At 43.8% G+C, this 24,316-nt stretch overlaps 1 protein-coding gene across 1 annotated transcript in view; it reads right to left on the bottom strand.

Moving 5' to 3' along the window:
- Positions 1-20,236, bottom strand: part of LOC137323446 (contactin-associated protein-like 5) — a 630,151-nt gene extending 609,915 nt beyond the window's left edge. Inside the window, exons 1-3 of the mRNA XM_067986920.1 lie at positions 20,093-20,236; positions 7,759-7,814; positions 5,933-5,998 (exon numbers count right to left, since the gene is read on the bottom strand). Coding sequence (XP_067843021.1) covers positions 5,933-5,998; positions 7,759-7,814; positions 20,093-20,236 — 266 coding nt within the window. The remainder of the gene's footprint in view (positions 1-5,932; positions 5,999-7,758; positions 7,815-20,092) is intronic.
- Positions 20,237-24,316: the final 4,080 nt, after the last annotated feature.

The raw sequence follows: 24,316 nt of genomic DNA, 5'->3' as shown, positions 1-24,316 counted from the left end.
GATCTGATCGAAGTTTATAAGATATTAAGGGGAACGGATAGGGTGGATAGAGAGAAACTATTTCCGCTGGTTGGGGATTCTAGGAGTAGGGGGCACAGTCTAAAAATTAGAGCCAGACCTTTCAGGAGTGAGATTAGAAAACATTTCTACACACAAAGGGTGGTAGAAGTTTGGAACTCTCTTCCGCAAACGGCAATTGATACTAGCTCAATTGCTAATTTTAAATCTGAGATAGATAGCTTTTTGGCAACCAAAGGTATTAAGGGATATGGGCCAAAGAGAGATATATAGAGTTAGATCACAGATCAGCCATGATCTTATCAAATGGCGGAGCAGGTACGAGGGGCTGAATGGCCTACTCCTGTTCCTATGTTCCTATGTTCCTAGATCCATAGGTCCATTGGTCCCATTAGCCTTGGATAGTTAAGAACTTGATGTCCCTGCTTACAAGCATGAAGAGTGTTTATAATGATGTGCAGGCCTCCATCCAGGGCATTAGGGTGTATCCTGGATCCAATTCTCATGAAGTATTGAACCTGAAAGAATAATTTGTCTCTCTGTTTCAGATGCTGTCTGAATGGTTATGCATTTCCAGTATTAACAGAGCACGTAGTGGAGGCCTCACAAAGCAGGTGGCCATATAAACCAATCAGAACCATTCCCCCGGCAAGCAGGCATCATCCTTGGATCTTGTCGATAGAAGTACGTCAAGACACAGGCAAGAGAATGGCTAATTTCAGAGTGTGACTTAGTTGTGAGAGAAAGAGTGAGAGGGAATTAAGATGATCGAGGGAACAAAAAAAAAACTTCAAGTGATTGAGAACCAATTTGCAGCACAAAATTAATAAAAGAACAAATTGACAGTAATAAGAGCACAAGAAACAATTAACAAATTGATAAAAGGGAGAAGCCTAAGAGGAATGAACATCAACTAAGCCAAAGGGCAAGAGACATTCACAAAGTTGCAACTCAAAAAGAGAACATAAGGAAGAAATGGTGCAGAAAGACTTGAGCTGGAAGCAGATATAACAAGGAAATTGTCCCTTTAGGCAGCCTTATCTCTGGCAATAGTGTGTGACAACTGAAAGGAAGATCTGTTGCAGTAAAAGGGAAGTAATTGTCCAGAGTCAAATGAAACCAAGTGAGGTAAATTAAGAAGATTATCCTGGAGGAAATCAGTGAAAGGAGAGCATCTGCAACTGCTAAATTATTTTGCTCAAAGAGTGTAACATGCGTGTGGAAGAACAAAGTAATAAAGATAAAACTGTGGCCCGGGATATCTGAGACAGTGTAATAGAGTGAGGATAGAACTGAGAGGCTAACCAATGTGAAGGAAAGTAGGAAGGGCCACCAGACACATAATACTGTTTCAATCCAGAGGCTTACAGCTGCAATTTCATGCAAATATTCCACGTAGATTCTGGGATTAGTGCTCATTAAAAAAATAGAAAAAAGTTATCTTGAATTTATTTATCGATTAATGTAGGACAGGGATTGCCAACTTGAGGGCCTGGGGTCACATATGGTACCCTCAAGGAGCGTTCCCTCAATATTCCCCCACCCCCAAAACCCAGACAACTTATTCCTATTTGTGAAAGACAGAAAGAAAGAACTTGCATTTATATTGCGTCTTTCACAACCTTAGATGATGTCCCAAAGTCCTTACAGCCAATGAAGTACTATTGAAGTGCAGTCACAGTTGTAATGTTGGAAATGTGGCTGCCAATTTGCGCACAGCAAGCTCCCACAAACAGCAATATGATAATGACCAGATAATCTGTTTTTAGTGGTGGTGGTTGAGAGATAAATATTGGCCAGGAACCCCCCCCCCCCATGTTCTTCAAAATAATGCCATGCGATCTTTTCCATCCACCTGAGGGGTCAGCCAGGGCCTCATGTGCTTATATTTCCTATTTGTCGGTCTGTCTTGTTTGAATTTTCTGGGTCTGGAGATTTGGAAAGTGGCTGTACCTAAATCAGAGTTGTTAGTATCAGCGACTTCAGATATATGCAAATTAATGAGCACATGGATTTAAACTTCATATGTGTGTGTCCTGAGGCTCCATGATACATACAGCATGGTCCACAGAGACACAAAGCTTGGACACTCCTGGTGTTGAAGATCACCACCACCACCAAAAAAACCAGATCCTGCCCTCACACATGACTGAAAAAAACAAGACATGGCGTCAGCTTCTACTCACTAGGTTTGACATTTGGCATTCACAAAAACTTTGTGGAATATCAAATAATTCTCTTTTCCAATAATATCAGTTTGGGTTTAAATCCTTTACACAATGGACGGTGAATCGGCTGCCCAGACAGTTAGGACAGTCAGACAGTATCAGCAAATTCAAGATACAACTGGATAAATATTAAAGGGTAGAGGAGATTGAGCAGCATTTATAATTTTTCGAATTTTGAGACCTGCCGGGTGGACTGCAACGGTCTCATTCGGTCATCATATAGCACAGAAGGAGGCCATTCGGCCAATCGTGCTAGTTCTTTGAAACAGCTACCCAATTGGTCCCGCTGCACTTTCCCCATAGCCCTGCAAATTTTTCCTTTTCAAGTGTAAATCCAATACCCTTTTGAAAGGTACTACAATATTGAATCTGCTCCCATCACCTTTTCAGGCAGTACATTCCAGATCATAACGACTCGCCACACAAAAATTTCTCCTCATCTCCCATCTGGTTCTTTTGCCAATTATCTTAAATCTGTGTCCTCGTCCTCTGGTTACCGATCCTTTTGCCAGTGGAAACAGTTTCTCCTTATTTACTTTTTCAAAACCCCTCATAATTTTAAACACCTCTATTAAAACTTCCTTTAACCTTCTCTGCTCTAAGGAGAACAATCCCAGCTTCTCTAGTTTCTCCACCTGACAGAAGTCCCTCATCTACGGCATCATCTTTGTAAATCTCCTCTGCACTCTCTCCAAGGCCTTGACACCTTGCCCAGAATTGGATGCAATACTCTAACTGAGGTTTAACTAGTGATTTATAAAGGTTTAGCACAACTTCCTTGCTTTTGTACTCTGTGCCTCTAGTTATAAAGCCAAGGATCCCATATGCTTTTTTTAAAACTGCTTTATCAACTTATCCTGCCACCTTCAAAGATTTGTGTATGTGCACCCCCAGGTCTCTCTGTTCCTATACCCCCTTTAAAATTGTACCATTTAGTCTATGTTGCCTCTCCTCATTCTTCCTCCCAAATGCATCACTTCACACTTCCCTGTATTAAATTTCATCTGCCATGTGTCTGCCCATTTCACCAGTCTGTCTATGTCCCTCTGAAGTCAGCTACTATCCTCCTCACTGCTACATTTCCAAGTTTTGTGTCATCTGCAAACTTTGAAATTGGGCCTCCTACACCCAAGTCCAGGTCATTTATATCAAAAAGAGCAGTGGTCCTAATACCAGCCCCTGGGGAACACCATCATAAACTTCTTCTTTACAGCATCTTTTTAAAACAGAAATATTTAAAGCATTCCCAAACGCAACAATTGTTGCCATGTGGTCAGATGTCCCATACTCCCCTATTCTCCTGTTACATACTTTATTGTGTTACCAACATTAAGCACTGGAGTACCGACTCCAGCAGTTTAATATATTTTTTTCCTTGTTTATTCAGTCTCACGATGTGGGCATCGCTGGTGAGGCTGGCATTTATTGCTCATCCCTAGTTGCCCTGAGTAGTGGTGTATTGATTCAGCCGAGAGCCTTGCTTGGCCAATTCAGAGCGCAGTTAAGAGTCAGCCACATTGTTGTGGGACTGGAATCACATATAGGGCCAGACCAGGTAAGGGAAGGCAGGTTTCCTTCCCTAAAAGGGCATGAATAAACCAGTTGGATTTTTGCAACAATCTGACAGCTGCATGGTCACTTTTACTGATATCAGCTTTTTATTTCCAGGTTTTTGAACTGAATTCAAATTCTCAAACTGCTGTGGTGAGATTTGAAAGCATTTTCTCTAAATTATTAGTCCAGTAACATAACCACTACACTACCGCCCCCACGACATCACACATTCTTCCATTACAATGGCTGCCAACCCAAAGTACACACCAATGCGAATATGACTCATAGTCTCTGGATTATTAGTCCAAGGCTCTGAAATACTAGTCCAGTAATATAACCACTGCACTACCACTGTATATTCGCATTATGGGCTTCCTGCCAGAAACAAAACATAATTATATGAACATGATTCAAAGTGACAGTATGCTTTCCATAATTGAATGTCCTAAACGGCACATCATACTCCAAATGCGGACTAACCAGATCTGCCCAATATTAACATTTCCCATTCAAATAAGAACATGAACAAGCATGATTCAAAACACACATTTGCTTAAAACACGAGCTATGATTTGCACCAACGTGTGAGAGTGCAAAGTTGTCTTGTGCGTCGCTGCATTCTCCACATCAGCTGGGATGCACCGAGTTGGAGCCAAGCATCTCTTTACTGGAACAGGGAAAAAAATGGAGAATCAATCTTGGCCCATTCTTTCATGGCTACTAGAAATTGGCATAAGGTGGCGTACCAAAAGCCTGGTAGCACATCACCCCCTTCTCCCTCCTTACCTCCCCCCCCCAGCTTCTTGGCCACAAGTATGGCGTGTGGCATGAGGAAACCCAATAGACCAGGGAGAAAATTGACATCCTTAAAAAAAAGTTGTAATTCAATGTGAGTTTTTATAGAATGTGCCAAGACTAGCAGTGAAATTTGATAAGTCTCTCCATTTGGGAGAGTTTACAATAAATCATTTGATGCATCGCCACTTGTAAATTATTCCTTCAGCCTCACCAGTGGAGATTATTACATTTCAATCTGGCCAGGACACGTACTCTACTTGTTTGACTACAGAGAAATCGGAGAGATTTATTCCCGGAGACTCTATATCCGTTTAGTACAGCTAGGGTTTGCACATCAAGTCACAGATAGATTTTCTCTGAAACACAGTGAGGTACAAAAAGTTCACGTCACAATGTACAAAATTATTACCTCACGTTCTAAATAAGTTGAAACTGAATTTATGTTCCCCATAGAAATGAAGACTAGCGCTAAGCTTTCTAACCACGAGGAAAGATGGTCTTCACAACAATTCTTTTTCTCATTACACACATATTTGGTACCTTGTCCATCTGAAGATTCATTCGCACAAGACCTTACTTCCCTCAGGATGTGGAAGAAAAAAATGTTTATTTTGGTAAAAGGTCACAAACATTTTCTCTTGCACCCAGTCTTATAGCATGAAATAACTTTCCCCAGATTCCTGAGGAAGGGGAAAATAAAAAAAAGGAAGGAGGGAAGTGAAGTAGGGAAGGACGAAAGGAAACAAACTAGCATTTGTACAAGGCTGCTTTCCCTCGGCATGTCTTGTTAGATAGGAGTGCAATTCGGTGATGAGCTATAGCCCAATTCCCCAATCCACAAACCCATCTAGGAAGGTTCTGCTCCACCAGAATCACAGCCTAGCCGAATTTGTTACAGAGCATCTTATCATGTTTCTTTCAAATATCTTGTCCTCAGGATGTTGACGCCACAGGCAAGGCCATATTTATTGCCAGCGCCTAGTTACCCTGAGAAAGTGGTGATGGTGGTGGGCCTTCTTCTTGAACCACAGCAGATCTTCTGCTGATAGCACTCCCACAATGGTGTGGGTAAGAAATTCCAGCATATTGACTCAGCAACGATGAAAGAAGTAGACAATGCAAACTATTCTATTTGTGATAATTTCGGTACAGATTGGCAGCAGATTATGGGTAGCTTATTCTACAGATTGGGTTGTAACGATCCCCAACTCATTCACCTCATCCCGCTATTCTGACCAAGAATCAGAAATGGGTCACGGGGAGGGCAAAAGTTGCCCCTCTTTCCACAACTAACAGAAGAGGTTAGGTCAGTGCAGATGATTCCTTGTATTTACCTTGAGAAGACAGGGGTCGGATGTTCCGAGTTGCTGGCCAAGTTGTTAAAGTATGCAAAACCGCAACTAGAACACAAGGTACCTCATTAAAAGGCAAAGACTCGAAAAATCTAGACTTACACATTTCTTTTAAATAAGCTTTCCCATCATCAACTCCATAGCCTTTTTCTGCCTTTGTTGTTCTGTTGATTTCTCTGCACTCCTATCTAACAAGACATGCCGAGGGAAAGCAGCCTTGTACAAATGCTAGTTTGTTTCCTCTGCTAATGGCATATAATCAGGCGGACCTAGTTTGGAAGAGTTAGTGAACCTGTTGATGTGTGTGTGTGTGTGTGTGTGTGTGTGTGTGTGTAAGCTCAATTAACTCAACACCAAAACGCCTACATCACTGAATCTCCTTGGGGTTAATCACCATGTCTACCAATGTTAATTGAGCCTCTCTGCACTGACAGGCTCAATAACTCCTTCTTTCAGTTAAAACAGCGCGCCAATTTCTGTCCTTTATTTTTTTATTGCTTTCTGAGATGGGAAAGAGAGAATCAATAAAATAAAGGGGAGAGCTTGCTTCAGGATTTGGAATGGTCTTAAACCATTGCGGACAAGAGGGGAAAAAATTGCAAAAATAACTTCAATTTGGAGTATTGTGATTCTGACTGATGTTTTTCATTAAAAAAGATACTAATGGTGAGTATCTAAGTAATAGTATGAAATAAATCTAAACATGGATCACTGTCTTTTCAGTTTGGAGTTCACTTTTCCTTTGCTGTCTCTTAAGGATGCATATTAAAGAATATTTCAGATACTTATTGAATATTCAGTGCAGTCACTTAACTTGAATTTTTATTTTAAGCACCAAAAGGGTAACTGTTATTTTAAGTTGCTTAATTCAAATTCCCGGATAATTTGTTTTTTTTCTTAAATGCAAAAAACGACTACGAATTAGGAGCAGACTCGATGAAATGGTTGGAAGCTAATTCATTGGTTAACTCCAGAACGTCAAGAGTCCTTTCTCTGTGACATCGCATCAGATCGTTGAGCACCAAATTAGCTACATCAAAAGAGGGGGAATGATAGGAGGATAATTAAAATCCTGATCAAATTGTTGTTTCACATTCTCTTAGGAGATAAAACAGTGACAGGAATATGCAATTAGATAACATCGCTCCAGGCTGTTAGCAAAACAACACAAAACCTATTTGTCTAAAGAAACTGGTCCAAGATTTAATCAATTTGAGCGAAGACTGTAAGGTAGATAATGCTTGCCTGAGTATTTCTACCATCTGCCAGGTATCAGCCATGGCTCAGTGGGTAGCACTCTCACCCCTGAGTCATGAATGCTGTGGGTTCAAGTCTCACTCCAGAGACTTGAGCACAAAAATCTAGGCTGACACTCCTAGTGCAGTACTGAGGAAGGTACTGTCTTTTGGATGAGATGTTAAACCAAAGCCCAGTCTGCCCTCTCAGGCAGATATAAAAGATCCCATGACACTATGTCAAAGTAGAGCAGGGAATTCTCCCTGGTGTCCAGGCCAATATTTATCCCTCAACCAACACCACTTAAAAAAAAACAGATTATCTGGTCATTATTACATTGCTGTTTCTGCATTTCCTACAACTGTAACTACACTTCAAATGTATTTCATTTGCTGTGGGACGACCTGAGGTTGTGAAAGGCAAGTCTTTCTTTCTAACTGTTCTTAAATCTAAGGCATCTGGATACTGATTAAATGTTAAATGGTAGGAAAAAGTCAGCTTTTTACATCACGTGATTTTGTTCCTCGTTGCAAACTGCACCGTTTGAATCAATGTGTAGCCCAGCACTTTACGGCACATCGCTTACTGTGTAGTTTAATTGGCTTGTTAGTTCTTCACTTGAGAGAATCTGCAACAACCAAAGGGTTGGTTTCTCTCACAATAGAAAATTTCTTCCTGGGATCCTTCATTGGCAGGGTGCCACTCTTGAGCACAACTGAAGAAAGTGAAAAAAAAAATTGGCAAATCTCACTCAGATCGGCCACAGAATGACTGCTATTTAACCACAGTGGGCACTGCAGGACTGTCGTATGAGGAGAGATTGGGTCGACTCGGCCTGTATTCACTCGAGTTTAGAAGAATGAGAGGGGATCTTATTGAAAAGTATAAAATTCTGACAGGGCTAGACAGACTGGATGCAGGGAGGATGTTTCCCCTGGCTCGGGGTGGGGGGTCCAGAACGAGGGGTCAGAGTCTCAGGATATGGGGTAGGACATTTAGGACTGAGATGAGGAGAAATTTCTTCACTCAGAGGGTGGTGAACCTGTGGAATTCTCTACCACAGAAGGCTGTGGAGGTCAAGTCACTGAATATATTTAAGAAGGAGCTAGATAGATTTCTAGACACAAAAGGCATCAAGGGGTATGGGGAGAGAGCAGGAATATGGCATTGAGATAGAGGAACAGCCATGATCATATTGAATGGCAGAGCAGGCTCGAAGGGCCGAATAGCCTACTCCTGCTCCTATTTTTTATGTTTCTATGTTTCAGGGCAGGGAACTTAGTCTGATTTTTCCTCCTCCTGAACCTGGGAATGCTGAAACTAATTGTAGGCCACCATCAACACTCCAGCAGGGATCAGCCAGCTCAGCACAGCCTGAACTTTAAAACAGGATTTTAAACTAAATGGGGGGGAGGGGGTGGGGAGGAGGGAGAGTTCAGTTGGGGGGGACATTTAGAATGTTGAAGAGAAAGGACAAGGAAGTAGATCAGGGAAGAGATGGGGTTAATGATAACCAGAGCGTGACAGGAAGGGACAGAGCGAACAAATAAGAGTGCACCAGCAAATGGGGTCAGAGTAGGAAAAATGGTAAAAAGACAAAATTAAAGGTTCTTTATCTGATTGTGCGCAGCATTCGTAATAAGATAGATGAATTGACAGCACAAATAGAAACAAATGGGTATGATCTCGTGGCCATTACAGAGACGTGGTTGCAAGGTGACCAAGGTTGGGAACTGAATATTCAGGGCTATCTGACATTTCGGAAGGATGGGAAGAAAGGTAAAGGTGGTGGGGTAGCTCTGTTAATAAAGGATGAAATTGGTATAATAGTGAGAAATGATCTTGGCTCAGAAGATCAAGATGTCGAATCAATGTGGGTGGAGCTATGAAATAGCAAGGGTAAGAAATCACTGGTTGGAGTAGTATATGGGCCCCCTAACAGTAGCTGCACTGTAGGGCAAAATATTAATCAGGAAATAAGGGGGGCTTGTAAAAAAGATAATGCAATAATCATGGGTGATTTTAACTTTCATATAGATTGGACAAATCAAATTGGCAAAAATAGCCCTGAGGAGGAGTTCATAGAGTGTATTCGGGACTGTTCCTTAGAACATTATGTTGTGGAACCAACCAGGGAACAGGCCATTTTGGATCTGGTCATGGGTAATGAGACAGGATTAATTAATGGCCTCAAAGTAAAGGATCACTTAGGAAGCAGTGATCATATGATAGAATTTCACATCCAGTTTGAGAGTGAGGATCTTGGATCTGAAACGACTGTATTGAACCTAAATAAGGGCAATTACAATGGCATGAGGACAGAGTTGGCTAAAGTGGACTGGGAAAACAGATTAGAAGGTATGATGGTGGATAAGCAGTGGCAGACATTTAAAAAGATATTTTATGACTCTCAATAAAAATATATCCCAGTAAGGAGGAAAGACTCCATGAGAAGGGTGTACCAACCATGGCTAAATAAGGAAGTTAACGATGGTATCAAGTTAAAAAAAGCATACGATGTGGCAAAGATTAGCGGTAAGCCCAAAGATTGGGAAAACTTTAGAAACCAACAAAGGAGGACTTAAAAAATAATGAGGGAGAAAATAGATTGACAGTAAGCAAGAAATATAAAAACTGACGGTAAGAGCTTTTAAAAGTATATAAAAAGGAAGAGAGTAGCTAAAGAAAGCATAGGTCCCTTAGGGGATGAGACTGGGGCAATAATAATGGAAAACAAGGGAATGGCAGAAGCATTGAACAGATATTTGGTATCTGTCTTCACAGTAGAAGACACTAATAATATGCCAATAATAGTAGAAAATCAAGGGGCAAAGGGGAGGGAGGATCTAAAAACAATCACTATCACTGGAGAAAAAGTACTAGGTAAACTAATGGGTCAGCAGGCTGACAAGTCCCCTGGACCCGATGGCTTGCATCCAAGGGTATTAAAATAAGTGGCTACAGAGGTAGTGGATGCATTGGTTGTAATCTTCCAAAATTCACTAGATTCTGGAAAGGTCCCAGCGGATTGGAAAACTGCAAATGTAATACGCCTATTCAAGAAAGGAGGGAAATGGAAGGCAGGTAACGATAGACCAGTTAGCCTAACATCTGTCATTTGGAAATGCTAGAATCAATTATTAAGGAAGTAGTAGCAGGACATTTAGAGACTCAAAATAAAATCAAGGAGAGTCAACATGGTTTTATGAAAGGGAAATCGTGTCTGACAAATTTATTAGAATTCTTTGAGGAAGTAACGAGCAAGATGGATAAAGAGGAACCAGTAGATGTAGTGTATTTGGATTTCCAAAAGGCATTCAATAAGGTGCCACATAAAAGGTTACTGTACAAGGTAAGAGCTCATGGTGTTGGGGGTAATATATTAGCAGGATAGAGGATTGGCTAACTAATAGAAAACAGAGAGTCGCAATAAAGGGGTCATTTTCAGGATGGCAATCTGTAACTCGTGGAGTGCCACAGGGATCAGTGCTGGGACCTCAACTATTTACAATCTATATCAATGACTTGGATGAAGGAAGCGAGTGTACTGTGGCCAAATTTGCTGATGATACAAAGATAGGTGGAAAAGTAAGTTGTGAAGAGGACACAAAGGGTCTGCAAAGGGATATAGACAGGTTAAGCAAATGGGCAAGAAATTTGGCAGATGGAGTATAAAGTGGGAAAATGTGAAGTCATCCACTTTAGTAGGAAGAATAAAAAAGCAAAATGTTAAATAAATAGAGAAAGACTACTGAATGCTGAGGTACAGAGGGATTTGGGTGTCCTCGTACATGAAACACAAAAAGTTAGCAGCAGGTAATTGGGAAGGCAAATGGAACATTGGTCTTTATTTCAAGTGGGATGAAGTATAAAAGCAGGGAAGTCATGCTGCAACTGTACAGGGTGCTGGTGAGACCACACCTAGAGTACTGCATATAAGTTTTGGTCCCCTTATTTAAGGAAGGACATACTTGCATTGGAGGCAGTTCAGAGAAGGTTCACTAGGTTGATTCCAGGTATGGAAGGGTTTTCTGATGAGGAAAGATTGAGCAGGTTGGGCCTATACTCACTGGAGTTTAGAAGAATGAGAGGAGATCTTATTGAAACGTATAAGATTCTGAGGGGGCTTGACAGTGTAAATGCTGAGAGGATGTTTCCTCTCATAGAGGAATCTAGAACTAGGGGGCATCGTCTCAGAATAAGGGGTCGCCCATTTAAGACGGAGATGAGGAGAAATTTCTTCTCAGAGGGTTGTGAACCTTTGGAATTCTTTGCCCCAAAGAGTGGTAGAGGCTGAGTCATTGAATATATTCAAGGCTGAGTTAAAGACAATTTTTTGATCAGCAAGGGAGTCAAGGGATATGGGGAACAGGCGGGAAAGTGGAGTTGAGGCAAGAATCAGATCAGCCATGATCTCATTAAATGGCAGAGCAGGCTCGAAGGGCCAAATGGCCTACTCCTGCTCCTATCTCTTATGTTCTTATGAACCTAGGACCTTGCTGGTCTGGCTGGCTCAGTACCACAGTACGTGTTGTACTTAACCACTGAGCCAGTTGGCACGGAGCTTTACAGTCAGTTGGGCTGGGGTTTCATCTCTGCGCCTGATGGCGTGCATGTTTTTCTGGTAGGCCTTTTAGTCCAAAAAGAAGCCTGAGCTTCATTTAAATATTATAATACTTTAAATGAAGCTCGGGATAGGTTCAGGCTGCACGCTTCTTTCACCATCTGGAGTGGCCCTAGGGGGAAGCTTAATGAGGGATTGAGCTCTTAAAAGGTCTGAGTATTTTTTTCTGGCAACGAGGATTTTTTGCTTCTCTCTCAAAGCACTTCACATAATAAATTACTTGCAACTGCAGTGGGCAAATGTGGCAACCATTTTGCATACAGCAATGAGACGCACGTCCCATTCATCTGTTTTTGACTGAAGTAAGAACATTGATCAGGACACCAGATGAACTTCCTGTTGTTAGTCAAAATAACGTCCTGGCATCATTAACGTCCACAGGTGCAGTTAGATAGGGCCTCAGCTTACATCTTATGCTAAATGCAGCGCTCGCCCATTACCTCACTGAAATGTCAGCCACGATTACACGCTGAAGTCCTAGAGTGGGCTCTTGAACCCATGAGTGCTATCAACCAAACCAACACAATATCTGCTACTTGGACAGCTATTGCTTCACTTAATCACGCAATCCTTTCTCTAAAGACCTCATAACTGTGACTGGAATTACAAGATAGAGCGCAGCATTAAAATTTCCACAATATCAGTTTATTGCTATTAACAACTGCTCGGTTTGAGACACCAGATAATGCCACACACCATGTTGTAATGGGCTGTATTCAATTTACACTCAATTAAATTAGCAATTATCATTTTGTTTATGAATAGTTACAGAAAAAGCTTATTAAATGATCCCAGCAATCTGTAATCTTCTTTGACTGTACTTTACCTTTTTAATATTCAGTGCCATTGGTCATTTGTGCACGTAGCTTACTATTTCATTGACTACATGCAATAATACCCTGGGGATATGATAAGCAGTTTGATATACTAGCTATAAGATATTAATTATCAGACTACTGGGCTTGGATTTTTACTCCGAGCTGTGGAGTGAGCCGGTGGAAGAATTTCCGGACAGGAAACCTGGAAGCATGGTTTTCCTGGTCGTTCTGCTGATTTTGATGTCAGGAAATCTTTTATATTTTTTTAGCAGCTTTCCCGCATGACAGCCAACCAGATTAACAGGCTGACTGCCTGTCAGACGGGAAAGCAGCTGGGGAATAGATGCTAGATATGTCTGACACTGTGGGGGCTGGCAGGGGGGGCGGGGGGGGGGTCGGTCAGACACCATGGGTCGGAGACATCGGGGGGGTGGGCCATGGATCGATCAGGGGGTCAGAGACATCAGGAGACATGGGAGGGAGTTGGAGACATCAGGAGGGCGGTTTGGGGTGGTTGGGAGGGAGTTAGAGACATGGAGGGGGGGGGGACGGAAGGGAGGGGAGGGTGTGTGTGTGTATGGATCACAGGCGTCGGACACATCCTGGGGGGAGAGGACATGGTGAGTGTGGGATCGCGGCAGGTGAGCTGTTGGGCCTGGAGGAAACACTCCTGCTCTTCCTGGCCCACAAGCAGTGCAATAAAGGCACTTTCCTTTGATCCAGACCTTCTCGCCTCCTCTTACGTGGCAAGAATCACGAGGCCAGGAAATCCCGGCCCCCAGCAGTTAAAAATTAAAAAGCTATTAAAATGGAGGCACGCAGCCTCCTTAAAAGATTTTAACGACCAACCCATCTCCTGAGAGAGGATTGGTCGCCCGCCCCTCGACCCGCCTCCTTTAAAATTAGAAGCGGGCGGGTTGGAGGTGAGTTGGGGTCGGGTTTTACATGTTTTACCTTCCCACCTGTCCTTGGGGATTAAAATTATCCCCCTGGACTCAGAATAGGAAACTTGATTCATTAAGAAGCCACTGCATGTCTGAAAACAGTAGACAAGTTTCTCATGGATATGTGATGCCAACTGCATTCTGTGTCCTTGGAGGCACAGTAGTGTAGTGGTTATGTTACTAGACTAGTTGAACTCTTAATGACAGACCTGGATGGATAATCCAGCAGGACACAAGTTCAAATCCCGCCATGGTAGTTAGAGAATTTGTATTCAGTTTTTAAAAAAAATCTGGAAATATAAAGTTGGTATTAATGAAAGTGACCACAAAGCTGTTAGATTGTCATAAAAAGCCACCTAGTTCACTTTATTTAGGGAAGGAGACTGCCGTCCTTACCCAGTCTGGCCGAAACGTGACTCCAGTCCCACACCAACGTGGTTGACTCTTAACTGCCTTCTGATGTGGTGTAGCAAGTTATTCAGTTGTATCCAATGGACAACCAGGGATAGACGCTAAATGCTGATCTCTGCCACATCCAGAGAATGAATAAATATTTTAAAAATAATCCACCGATCAGAGCAAACTGAAGGCCCATTATTTTAAACCAACAATGGCAACTGCACACACTAATCTCGGTTGTATTACAATTTGCAGCAGAGTGTTGTTTGGTCAGCCGTTAGGAGCACAAGGCTGGACAATCTGGTTCAATTCTCCCTCCCTCCCTCGCCAGAAGACATAACAGCCTCCACTCAACCTCTCAGTACATCTCAAATTGGGAAATCAATGAAATGGGGAAGTTCATCGTGTGTCCTCCCACCTCACGGCACCAAGCATCAGTCCTAACTTTTAGCTCCACCGTGCAGCCACTCGTTTTGTTTCTTTTTGGATAAATAACATTTTTTCGTGATGTAGTAAATGAGGTCACCATTGCTGGGTTTCATCAGCACAAAGTACGTATAGCTCCAAAGAAAATGATTATTTCAGACAGCAAAATAGCGGAGATACTCTGAACACTATGGCAATAGTGGCACAGGGACAGGAACAAGTGCTGGGCAAACCAGGAGATCTAGCTCAGATACATAAAGCAGGATCTGCTCAATTTTAGTGTTGAGCCAGCCTAAAATGCTCAAATCAAAATGCAGCCCGAGCTTCATTTAAATATTATTACATAGAATTTACAGCATACAAGTGCCAGGCAATGACCATCTCCAACATGAGAGTGTCTAACCACCTCCCCTTGACATTCAACGGCATTACCATCGCCGAATCCCCCACCATCAAAATCCTGGGGGTCACCATTGACCAGAAACTTAACTGGACCAGCCATATAAATACTGTGGCTACAAGAGCAGGTCAGAGGCTGGGTATTCTGCGGCGAGTGACTCACCTCCTGACTCCCCAAAGCCTTTCCACCATCTACAAGGCACAAGTCAGGAGTATGATGGAATACTCTCCACTTGCTTGGATGAGTGCAGCTCCAACAACACTCAAGAAGCTTGACACCATCCAGGACAAAGCAGCCCACTTGATTGGCATCCCGTCCACCACCCTAAACATTCACTCCCATTAACACCGGCGCACTGTGGCTGCAGTGTGTACCATCCACAGGATGCACTGCAACAACTCGCCAAGGCTTCTTCGACAGCACCTCCCAAACCCACGACCTCTACTATCTAGAAGGACAAGAGCAGCAGGCACATGGGAACACCACCACCTGCACATTCCCCTCCAAGTCACACACCATCCTGACTTGGAAATATATCGCCGTTCCTTCATCGTCACTGGGTCAAAATCCTAACAGCACTGTGGGAGAACTTTCACCACACGGACTGCAGCGGTTCAACAAGGCGGCTCACCACCACCTTCTCAAGGGCAATCATCCCATGAATGAATATAAAAAAAAAACTGGTCTATGCCGGTGTCTATGCTCCACATGAGTCTCCACCCACCCTACTTCATCTAACTATCTGCATATCCATCTATTACTTTCTTCCTCATGTACTTATCTAGCCTCCCCTTAAATGCGTCTGTGCCATTCGCTTCAACCGTTCCACGTGGTAGTAAGTTCCACATTCTTACCAGTCTCTGGGTTTTATAATACATTTAAACGAAGTCTATGGCAGGGTTGGGAGGGATGCAGCTCTTAAAAGGGTCCGAGACATTTTAAGCCCTTCTTTTCTTTATTTTCCTAAAAATGGGATTTGGCAGAATAATCCCAGCGCATCTTCGGGAGGAAGCTCTAGGAGCCTTCCCGGACCCGTGCCGATTTTTCAGGGTCAGGGACAGAAAGGTTACAGCATGGAACGAGGCCATTCAGCCTATCGAGTCCTATCGTCATTTTTTTAAAACTCAGTCAGGGAGTCTGTAGGAACAAGCCAAGAGGGGATGGGTGGGGGAAAGGAGGAAGCCGGGGTGGGGAGTCTGTCACTTCCATATCCTTTGAATACACCCGCCCATCACATCTTCCATCACTTCCGCCAGAAATCTCTGGACTGGCGAGACAGAGCGGGAAGCCTGTGGATCAGCGGGCGGGCTGATCGCCTGCCCTTGTGGACAATTAAACATTGACTTTCAACGGAAATAAAGAAATCGGGAGAGATGTAAAATGGGGATGCTGACTCGCTATCCTCCACACAAAGTCAAAATCTACCGTGATGTAAGATTCTGGGATAGAAAGATTTCCATTTTTTTTTCAAGAATTAGTCATGTTGCTTGAGCTGTATAATTGTTTAAGCGGTGAGGTGGGGTGTGATTTCCCAGTTGGTCGTTAATGTTAGCCAGTCGACCTTGAGCGAAGGTTAATCCACTGGGCACGGTGGTGGTAAATAAGGCTCTAAAAAAAACATAATAGCTATCAATTAGAATTAAATTCATACCCGCAGTCATAAGACTGAGTCATCTGACAGTGCAGCTTGGTATAATAGGCTGTGGGCACGTCTATAACTAGGTGCTGATTTTCTTTGACATGATCGATTTAATACGGTTAGGGCTGTCTTCATATGAATGATCTGTCCGCCTCCCAGTTATTTCCCTTCATAGCACAAGACTATCTGTCACATTCTCCAATTTAGAATGAATGTGTACTTTGCTCCCGCTGGTAATTGGCTCGGCCAGTCGCTCCTCCACCCTAATAATCCCTCGGTGCTCTTTCTTTCCCAGAATGATACAGGGGAGGGAAGACTTCCTCGTATCATCGTGCAAAAAGGAAAGACGGGAAACGTCCATCAGGGTCATCGGTGCTCATCCTATCTATTAGACGCCGCAGTCACCAACAGAGTGAACGCCTCGGGGAGGGAAGAAACAGAAGAAAATTTCTGTGGTCATTTACAGGAAAGATTCCTCCCCCATTCCCCAAACTCAATCAAAGCAAGCTCCAGGGAACCATGGTTACTCAGGAGATATTAGTAGACCCTCCATATTTAACTAAAGCCACCAATCCCACCCCCCTCTCACGCATCCTCCTCCCACCACCCCCCCTCGCCCCCCCCCCCAGTATTTTTCCAATATCCCCAAGAACACAGGACTGCAAGAGACTATTTCCATCCATCAGGTGGGTTCCAAAGGTCACGGACCACACACCCCACTTCATCTCTCATACATTTCAATACCTCTGGCTGCCAAAAATGTATCCATCATGCTCTTGAAACTTCTAACATCCTCTGTTTGCGCTGCATCCCCGGGCAGGCTAGTCAACATGTAAAAAAAAGAAACGAAAGGAAGACTTTCATTTATATAGCACCTTTCACAGCCTCAGGACGTCCCAAAGTACTTTACATCCAATGAAGTACTTTTGAAGTGGAGTCACTGTAGTAATGGAGAGGTACCGCCCGAGCCCGACCAGACCCACTACCTGGTCGGCAGGCCGGGGCAGAAGATCGCAGGCAGGAGGCCGCAGCCACGGGATCGGTCCCCGGCATTCAGGTAAGGGGTGTGGGGGGGGGGGGGGGAGAAACCTGGGGTAAGGGAGATCCAAGGCCTCTTTGTGGGGCCCAGAGGAGCACTCAGACTAAAATAGCAGATCGGGTCCCAATGATGCAATCAGGTCCTCATTTGCATATTTAAAGATGACCCCTGCCAGCTTGGAGCAGGTGTCCTGCTCAAAAGAGCAAGTTAAAATGATCAGACCCGTCGGGGAGGCAGCAGAATTGGAGGGGGGACAATGTCCTTCCCCTAATTTTAACTGCCCCCTCCCCGGTTTCCATCAGGCGGGGAGTTAAAATCGAGGCCTGAAAGTCTGGAGAAAGTTGCCAAGCCACTTTCAAACAGACACATATACATATTCGCTTAGCTATCGCTATGACTGCCAGCAATTTTTGAATCTGACTGACATTTATCCAAATCCAGAAAACCTCAGCAACAAGTTAATAAACTGAAACTGTTCAATGAGCTAAGTTGAACTCAGTTGATTGGAGTTGAGTAAAATCATTAGGCTTCTTTACTAGATTAGACTAGCTATGTCCCATAGTTACAAAACACTACATATATAAAACTTCACTACAAAAAACAGCATATTATATATATTGCAACCTTTTATGGTTTGTGTTTGAGGAGGCAGTTAGCACGATAACCATGGCGCAGTGGTAGCACTCTCGACTCTGAGTCAGAAAGTTGTAGGTTGAAGTCCCACCCTGGAGACCAGCACAAAATCTAGGCTGACACCTCAGTGCAGAACTGAGGGAGTGCTGCACTGTCGGACGGTGCCGTCATTCAGATGAGGCATTAAACCAAGGCCCCATCTGCCCTCAGGTGGACATAAAAGATCCAATGCCACCATTTTGAAGAAGAACAGGGGTGTTCTCCCTGGTGTCCTGGCCAATAATTGTCCCTCTGCCAAAATCATTATCACATTGTTGTTTGTGGGACCTTGCTGTGCGCAAATTGGCTGCCGCGTTTCCTACATTATAACAGTGACTACACTTCAAAAGTACTTCATTCGCTGTAAAGTGCTTTGGGCGTCCTGAGGTCATGAAAGAATCATAGAATGGTTACAGCACGGAAGAAAGCCATTCGGCCCGTCGAGTCCGGCCATCTCTCTGCAAGAGCAATCCAGCTCATCCTTATCCCCACAGCCCTGTAAATTTTTTCCCTTCAAGTATTTATCCAATTCCCTTTTGAAAGCCACGATTGAATCTGCTTCCACCACCCCTCAGGCAGTGCATTCCAGATCACAACCACTCGCTACGTAAATAAGTTATTTCTCATGTCGCCTTTGGTTCTTTTGCCAATCACTTTAAATCTATGCCCTCTGGTTCTTGACCCTTCCGCCAATGGGAACAGTTTCTCTCTATCTACTCTGTCCAGACCCTTCATGATTTTGAATAACTATCAAATCTCGTCTAAGGAGAACAACCCCAGCTTCTCCAGTAAATGCACACAGATGAAGTCCCTCATCCCTGGAATCATTCTAGTAAATCTCGTCTGCACCCTCTCCAAGGCCTTCACATCCTTCCTAAAGTGCGCTGCCCAGAATTGGACACAATACTCCAGTTGTGGCCTACCCAGTGTTTTATAAAGGTTCATCACAACTTCCTTGCTTTTGTACTCTATGCCTCTTTTTATAAAGCCCAGGCTCCCATATGCTTTCTTAACCGCTTTCTCAACCTGCCCTGCCACCTTCAAAGATTAGTGCACATATTCCCCCAGATCTCTCTGTTCCAGTACCCCTTTTAGAATTGTGCCCTCTAGTTTATATTGCCTCTCCTCATTCTTCCTACCGAAATGTATCACTTCACACTTTTCTGCGTTGAATTTTATCTGCCACATGTCCGCCCATTCCACAGCCTGTCTATATCCTCTTAAAATCTATCACTATTCACTACCCTTCCAAGTTTTGTGTCATCTGCAAATTTTGAAATAGTTCCTGTACACCCAAGTCCAAGCCATTAATCTAGATCAAAAAAAAGCTATGGTCCTAGTACTGACCCCTGGGGAACACCATTATGCACCTCCCTCCAATCCGAAAAATAACCATTCACCACTACTCTGTTTCCTATTACTTCGCGAATTTCGTATCCATGTTGCCGCTGCCACTTTATTCCCTGGGCTTCAACTTTGACTACAAGGCTATTATGTGGCACTTCATCAAACGCCTTTTGGAAGTCCATATACAGCACATCAAGCGCAATATCCTCATTTACCCTCTCTGTTACCTCATCAAAAAACTCAATCTCATTGGTTAATCACGATTTGCCTTTAACAAATCCGTGCTGGCTTTCCTTAATTAATCCACACTTGTCCAAGTGACTGTTAATTTTGTCCAGAATTATTATTTCTAAAAGTTTCCCACTACTGAGGTTAAACTGACTGGTCTGTAGTTGCTGGGTTTATCCCGACACCCTTTTTTGAACAAGGGTTTAACATTTGCAACTCTCCAGCCCTCTGGCATCACCACTGTATCTGAGGATGATTGGAAGATTATGACCAGTACCTCCGCAATTTCCACCCTTCCTTCCCTCCGCAACCTAGGATGCATTCCATCTGGACTGGGTGACTTATCTACTTTGAGTACAGCTAGCCTTACTCGTATCTCCTCTTTATCAATTTTTAGCCCATCTACTATCTCAGCTACCTCTTCACTTACTGTGATATTGGCAGCATCTTCTTCCTTGGTAAAGACAGATGCAAAATACTCATTTAGTACCTCGGCCATGCCCTCTTCCTCCATACGCAGATATCCTTTTTGGTCCCTAGTCGCTCCCCCCACCCTCCTCTTACCAACCGTTTACAAGCCTATAGAAGACTTTTGGATTCTCCATTATGTCGGCCGCCAGTCTATTCTTATACTCTCTCTTTGCCCCTCTTATTTCCTTTTTTGCCTCCCCTCTGAACTTTCTATATTCTGCCTGGTTCTCACTTATATTATCGACCTGACATCTGTCGTATGCCCTTTTTCTCTACTTCATTTACCCCTCTACCTCTGTCATCCAGGGAGCTCTGGTTTTAGTAGCCCCACGTTTCGTCCTCGTGGGAATGTATCTAGACTGTACCCAAACCATCTCTTCTTTAAAGGCTGTCCATTGATCAATTACAGTTTTGCCTGCCAATCTTTGATTCTAATTTACCTGGACCAGATCCGTTCTCATCCCATTGAAATAGGCCCTCCTCCAATTGAGTATTTTTACTTTAGAGTGGTCCTTGTCTTTTTCCATAGCTATTCTAAATCTTATGATACTAAGATCGCTGTTCCATAAATGTTCCCCCACTGACACTTGCTCCACTTGGCCTATCTCATTTCCCAGAACCAGATCCAGCAATGCCTCCTTCCTCGTTTGGCCAGAAACGTACTGGTCAAAGTTCTCCTGAACACATTTCGGAAATTTCTCCCCCTCTTTGCCCCTTACACTATTACTATCCCAGTCTATATTAGGATAGTTGAAGTCCCCCATTATCAATACTCTATGGTTCTTGCACACCTCTAATTTCCCTGCAAATTTGCTACTCTATATCCTTCCCACTGGTTGGTGGCCTATAGACTACACCCAGTAGTGTAATGGCACCTCTATTGTTTCTTAACTCTAACCAAATAGATTCTGTCCTTGACCCCTCCAGGACATCCTCTCTCTCCAGCACAGTAATATTCTCCTTAACCAATACGGCCAACCCCCCTCCTTTTTTCCCTTCCCTATGTCTCCTGAACACCTTGTATCCAGGAATATTTAGTACCCAATCCTGCCCTTTTTTTGAGCCAGGTCTCCATCATCACCACAACATCATATTCCCACATGGCTAATTGCGCCTGCAGCTCACCAATCTCGTTTACTATGCTTCGTGCATTTACACACATGCACTGCAAATCTATTAGAACTTCTTGCATTCTCTCTTAGTCTGATTCCATCTAATACTGTACTATTTCTTATTCTAGTGCTATCTGTTTCTCCCAATTTTTTATGCACCTTGTTTCTCCTTTCCAATGCTACGTCCTGGTGCCCAATCCTCTGCCAAATTAGTTTAAACCCTCCCTCACAGAACTAGCAAATCTCCCCGTAAGGATGTTGGTCCCAGCTCTGTTGAGGTACAACCCATCCAGCCTGTACAGGTCCCACTTCCCCAGAACTGGTTCCAATGCCCCAGGAATCTGAAGCCCTTCCTCCTGCACCATCTCTCCTGCCACGCATTCATCTGATCTATCCTCCTATTTCTATACCCACTAGCACGTGGCACTGGGAGTAATCCGGAGATTCCTACCTTTGAGGTCCTGTTTATTAATCTCTTTTCCAGCTCCCAAAACTCTTCCTGCAGGACCTCATCTCTTTCTACCTATGTCGTTGGTACCGATATGGACCACGACCTCTGGCTGTTCACCCTTCCCCTCCAGTAAGTTCTACAGCCGCTCAGTGACATCCTTGACCCTGGCACCAGGGAGGCAACACACCATCCTGGAATCACGTCTGTGGCCGCAGAAACACCTGTCTGTTCCCCTAACTATAGAATCCACTATCACTATTGCTCTCCTGCCCTTTCTCCTCCCCTCCGTACAGCTGAGCCACCCATGGTGCTCTGGACTTGTCTCTGGCTGCACTTTGCAGAGGAACCCTCTTCCCCCACCAATATTCAGAACTGAATACTGGTTAGAGAGCGAGATGCCATCAGGGGACTCCCGCACTACCTGCCTGGTCCTCCTCGTCTGTCTGGCGGTCACCCAGACCTCCTCTGCCTGCACTCTCTTAAGCTGTGGGGTGACTACCTCCAGAAACGTGCTATCCATGCAGCTCTCAGCCTCGCGGATGCACTGCAGTGACGCCAGCTGTTGCTCAAGCTCTGAAACCCGGAGTTCGAACTCCTCCGGCTGATGACACTTCCTGCACCTGTGGTTGTCCAGGACATGGGAAGCTTCTTGGAGTTCCCACATGATGCAAGTTTTTTTTTTATTATTCAGTCATGGGATGTGGACATCCATGGCAAGGCCAGCATTTATTGCCCGTCCCAGGATGTTCATTCGACGGGTCTGAGGTGCCCTGCCATGCCTCGATTTATTACATTATTAATTAAACTTAACGACTTAAAAAAAACTCACCAGAAAAAAACTCATTAATCAGCTCCTCTCCTTGTGCTGATGTCACTAAGTGTTTTTTTCATCTCTCTTCCCCGCTCTCTCTCTCTCTCTCTCGTTCTTTTATCACCAATCCCGCATTCCGCTTTCTCTCTCTCCTCCTTTCATCGCCAATCCCGCGGTCCGCTCTCTCTCCTTTTATTGCTGATAGGAACATAGGAACAGGAGTGGACCATTCAGCCCCTCGTGCCTGCTCCGCCATTTGATAAGATCATGGCTGATCTGTGATCTAACTCCATATACCTGCCTTTGGCGCATATCCCTTAATACCTTTGATTGCCAAAAAGCTATCTATCTCAGATTTAAATTTAGCAATTGAGCTAGTATCAATTGCTGTTTGCGGAGGAGAGTTCCAAACTTCTACCACCCTTTGTGTGTAGAAATGTTTTCTAATCTCACTCCTGAAAGGTCTGGCTCTAATTTTTAGACTGTGCCCCCTACTCCTAGAATCTCCAACCAGCGGAAATAGTTTCTCTCTATCCACCCTATCTGTTCCCCTTAATATCTTATAAACTACGATCAGATCATCCCTTAACCTTCTAAACTCTAGAGGATACAACCCCAATTTGTGTAATCTCTCCTCGTAACTTAACCCTTGAAGTCCGGGTATCATTCTAGTAAACCTACGCTGCACTCCCTCCAAGGCCAGTATGTCCTTCCGAAGGTGCGGTGCCCAGAACTGCTCACAGTACTCCAGGTGCGGTCTAACCAGGGTTTTGTATAGCTGCAGCATAACTTCTGCCCTCTCGTACTCCAGTCCTCTAGATATAAAGGCCAGCATTCCATTTGCCTTCTTGATTATTTTCTGCACCTGTTCATGACACTTCAATGATCTGTGTACCTGAACCCCTAAGTCACTTTGGACATCCACTGTTTTTAATTTTTTACCATTTAGAAAGTACCCTGTTCTACCCTTTTTTGATCAAAAGTGGATGACCCCACATTTGTCTACATCGAATTCCATTTGCCACGGTTTTGCCCATTCACCTAATCTATCAATATCGCTTTGTAATTTTATGTTTTCATCTACACTGCTTACAATGCCACCAATCTTTGTGTCACTGGCAAACTTAGATATGAGACTTTCTATGCCTTCATCTAAGTCGTTAATAAATATTGTGAATAATTGAGGCCCCAAGACAGATCCCTGCAGGACTCCACTAGTCACATCCTTCCAATGTGAGGACCTTCCCATTATCCCTACTCTCTGTCGCCTTTTGCTCAGCCAACTTCCTAAACAAATCCGTACTTTTCCATCAATTCCATGGGCTTCTATCTTAGCTCACTGTCTCTTATGTGAGACTTTATCAAATGCCTTCTGGAAGTCCATATAAATAACATCCATTGACATTCCCCTGTCCACTACTTTAGTCACCTCTCCTCACACTCCGCTCTCTTCTCTCTCTCTCCTCCTTTCATTGCTGATCCCGCACTCTGCTCTCTCTCCTCCCTTTATTGCTGATCTCACACTCCGCTCTCTTCTCTCTCTCTCCTCCTTTCATTGCCGATCTTGCGCTTCTCTCTCTCTCTTCCTTTATCACCGATCCCAAGCTCCGCTCTCTTCTCTCTCTCCTTTCATTGCCGATCTCTCTCTCTCTCTCTCCTTTTATCACCGATCCCACGCTCCACTCTCCATCTCTCCTCCTTTTATCACTGATCCCGCGTTGTGCTCTCTCTCTCTCCTCCTTTTATCAC

Source organism: Heptranchias perlo, chromosome 7 (assembly GCF_035084215.1).
Source record: "Heptranchias perlo isolate sHepPer1 chromosome 7, sHepPer1.hap1, whole genome shotgun sequence".
In the NCBI taxonomy this organism is placed as follows: Eukaryota; Metazoa; Chordata; class Chondrichthyes; order Hexanchiformes; family Hexanchidae; genus Heptranchias; species Heptranchias perlo.
This window is presented reverse-complemented; position numbering and strand designations above follow the sequence as displayed.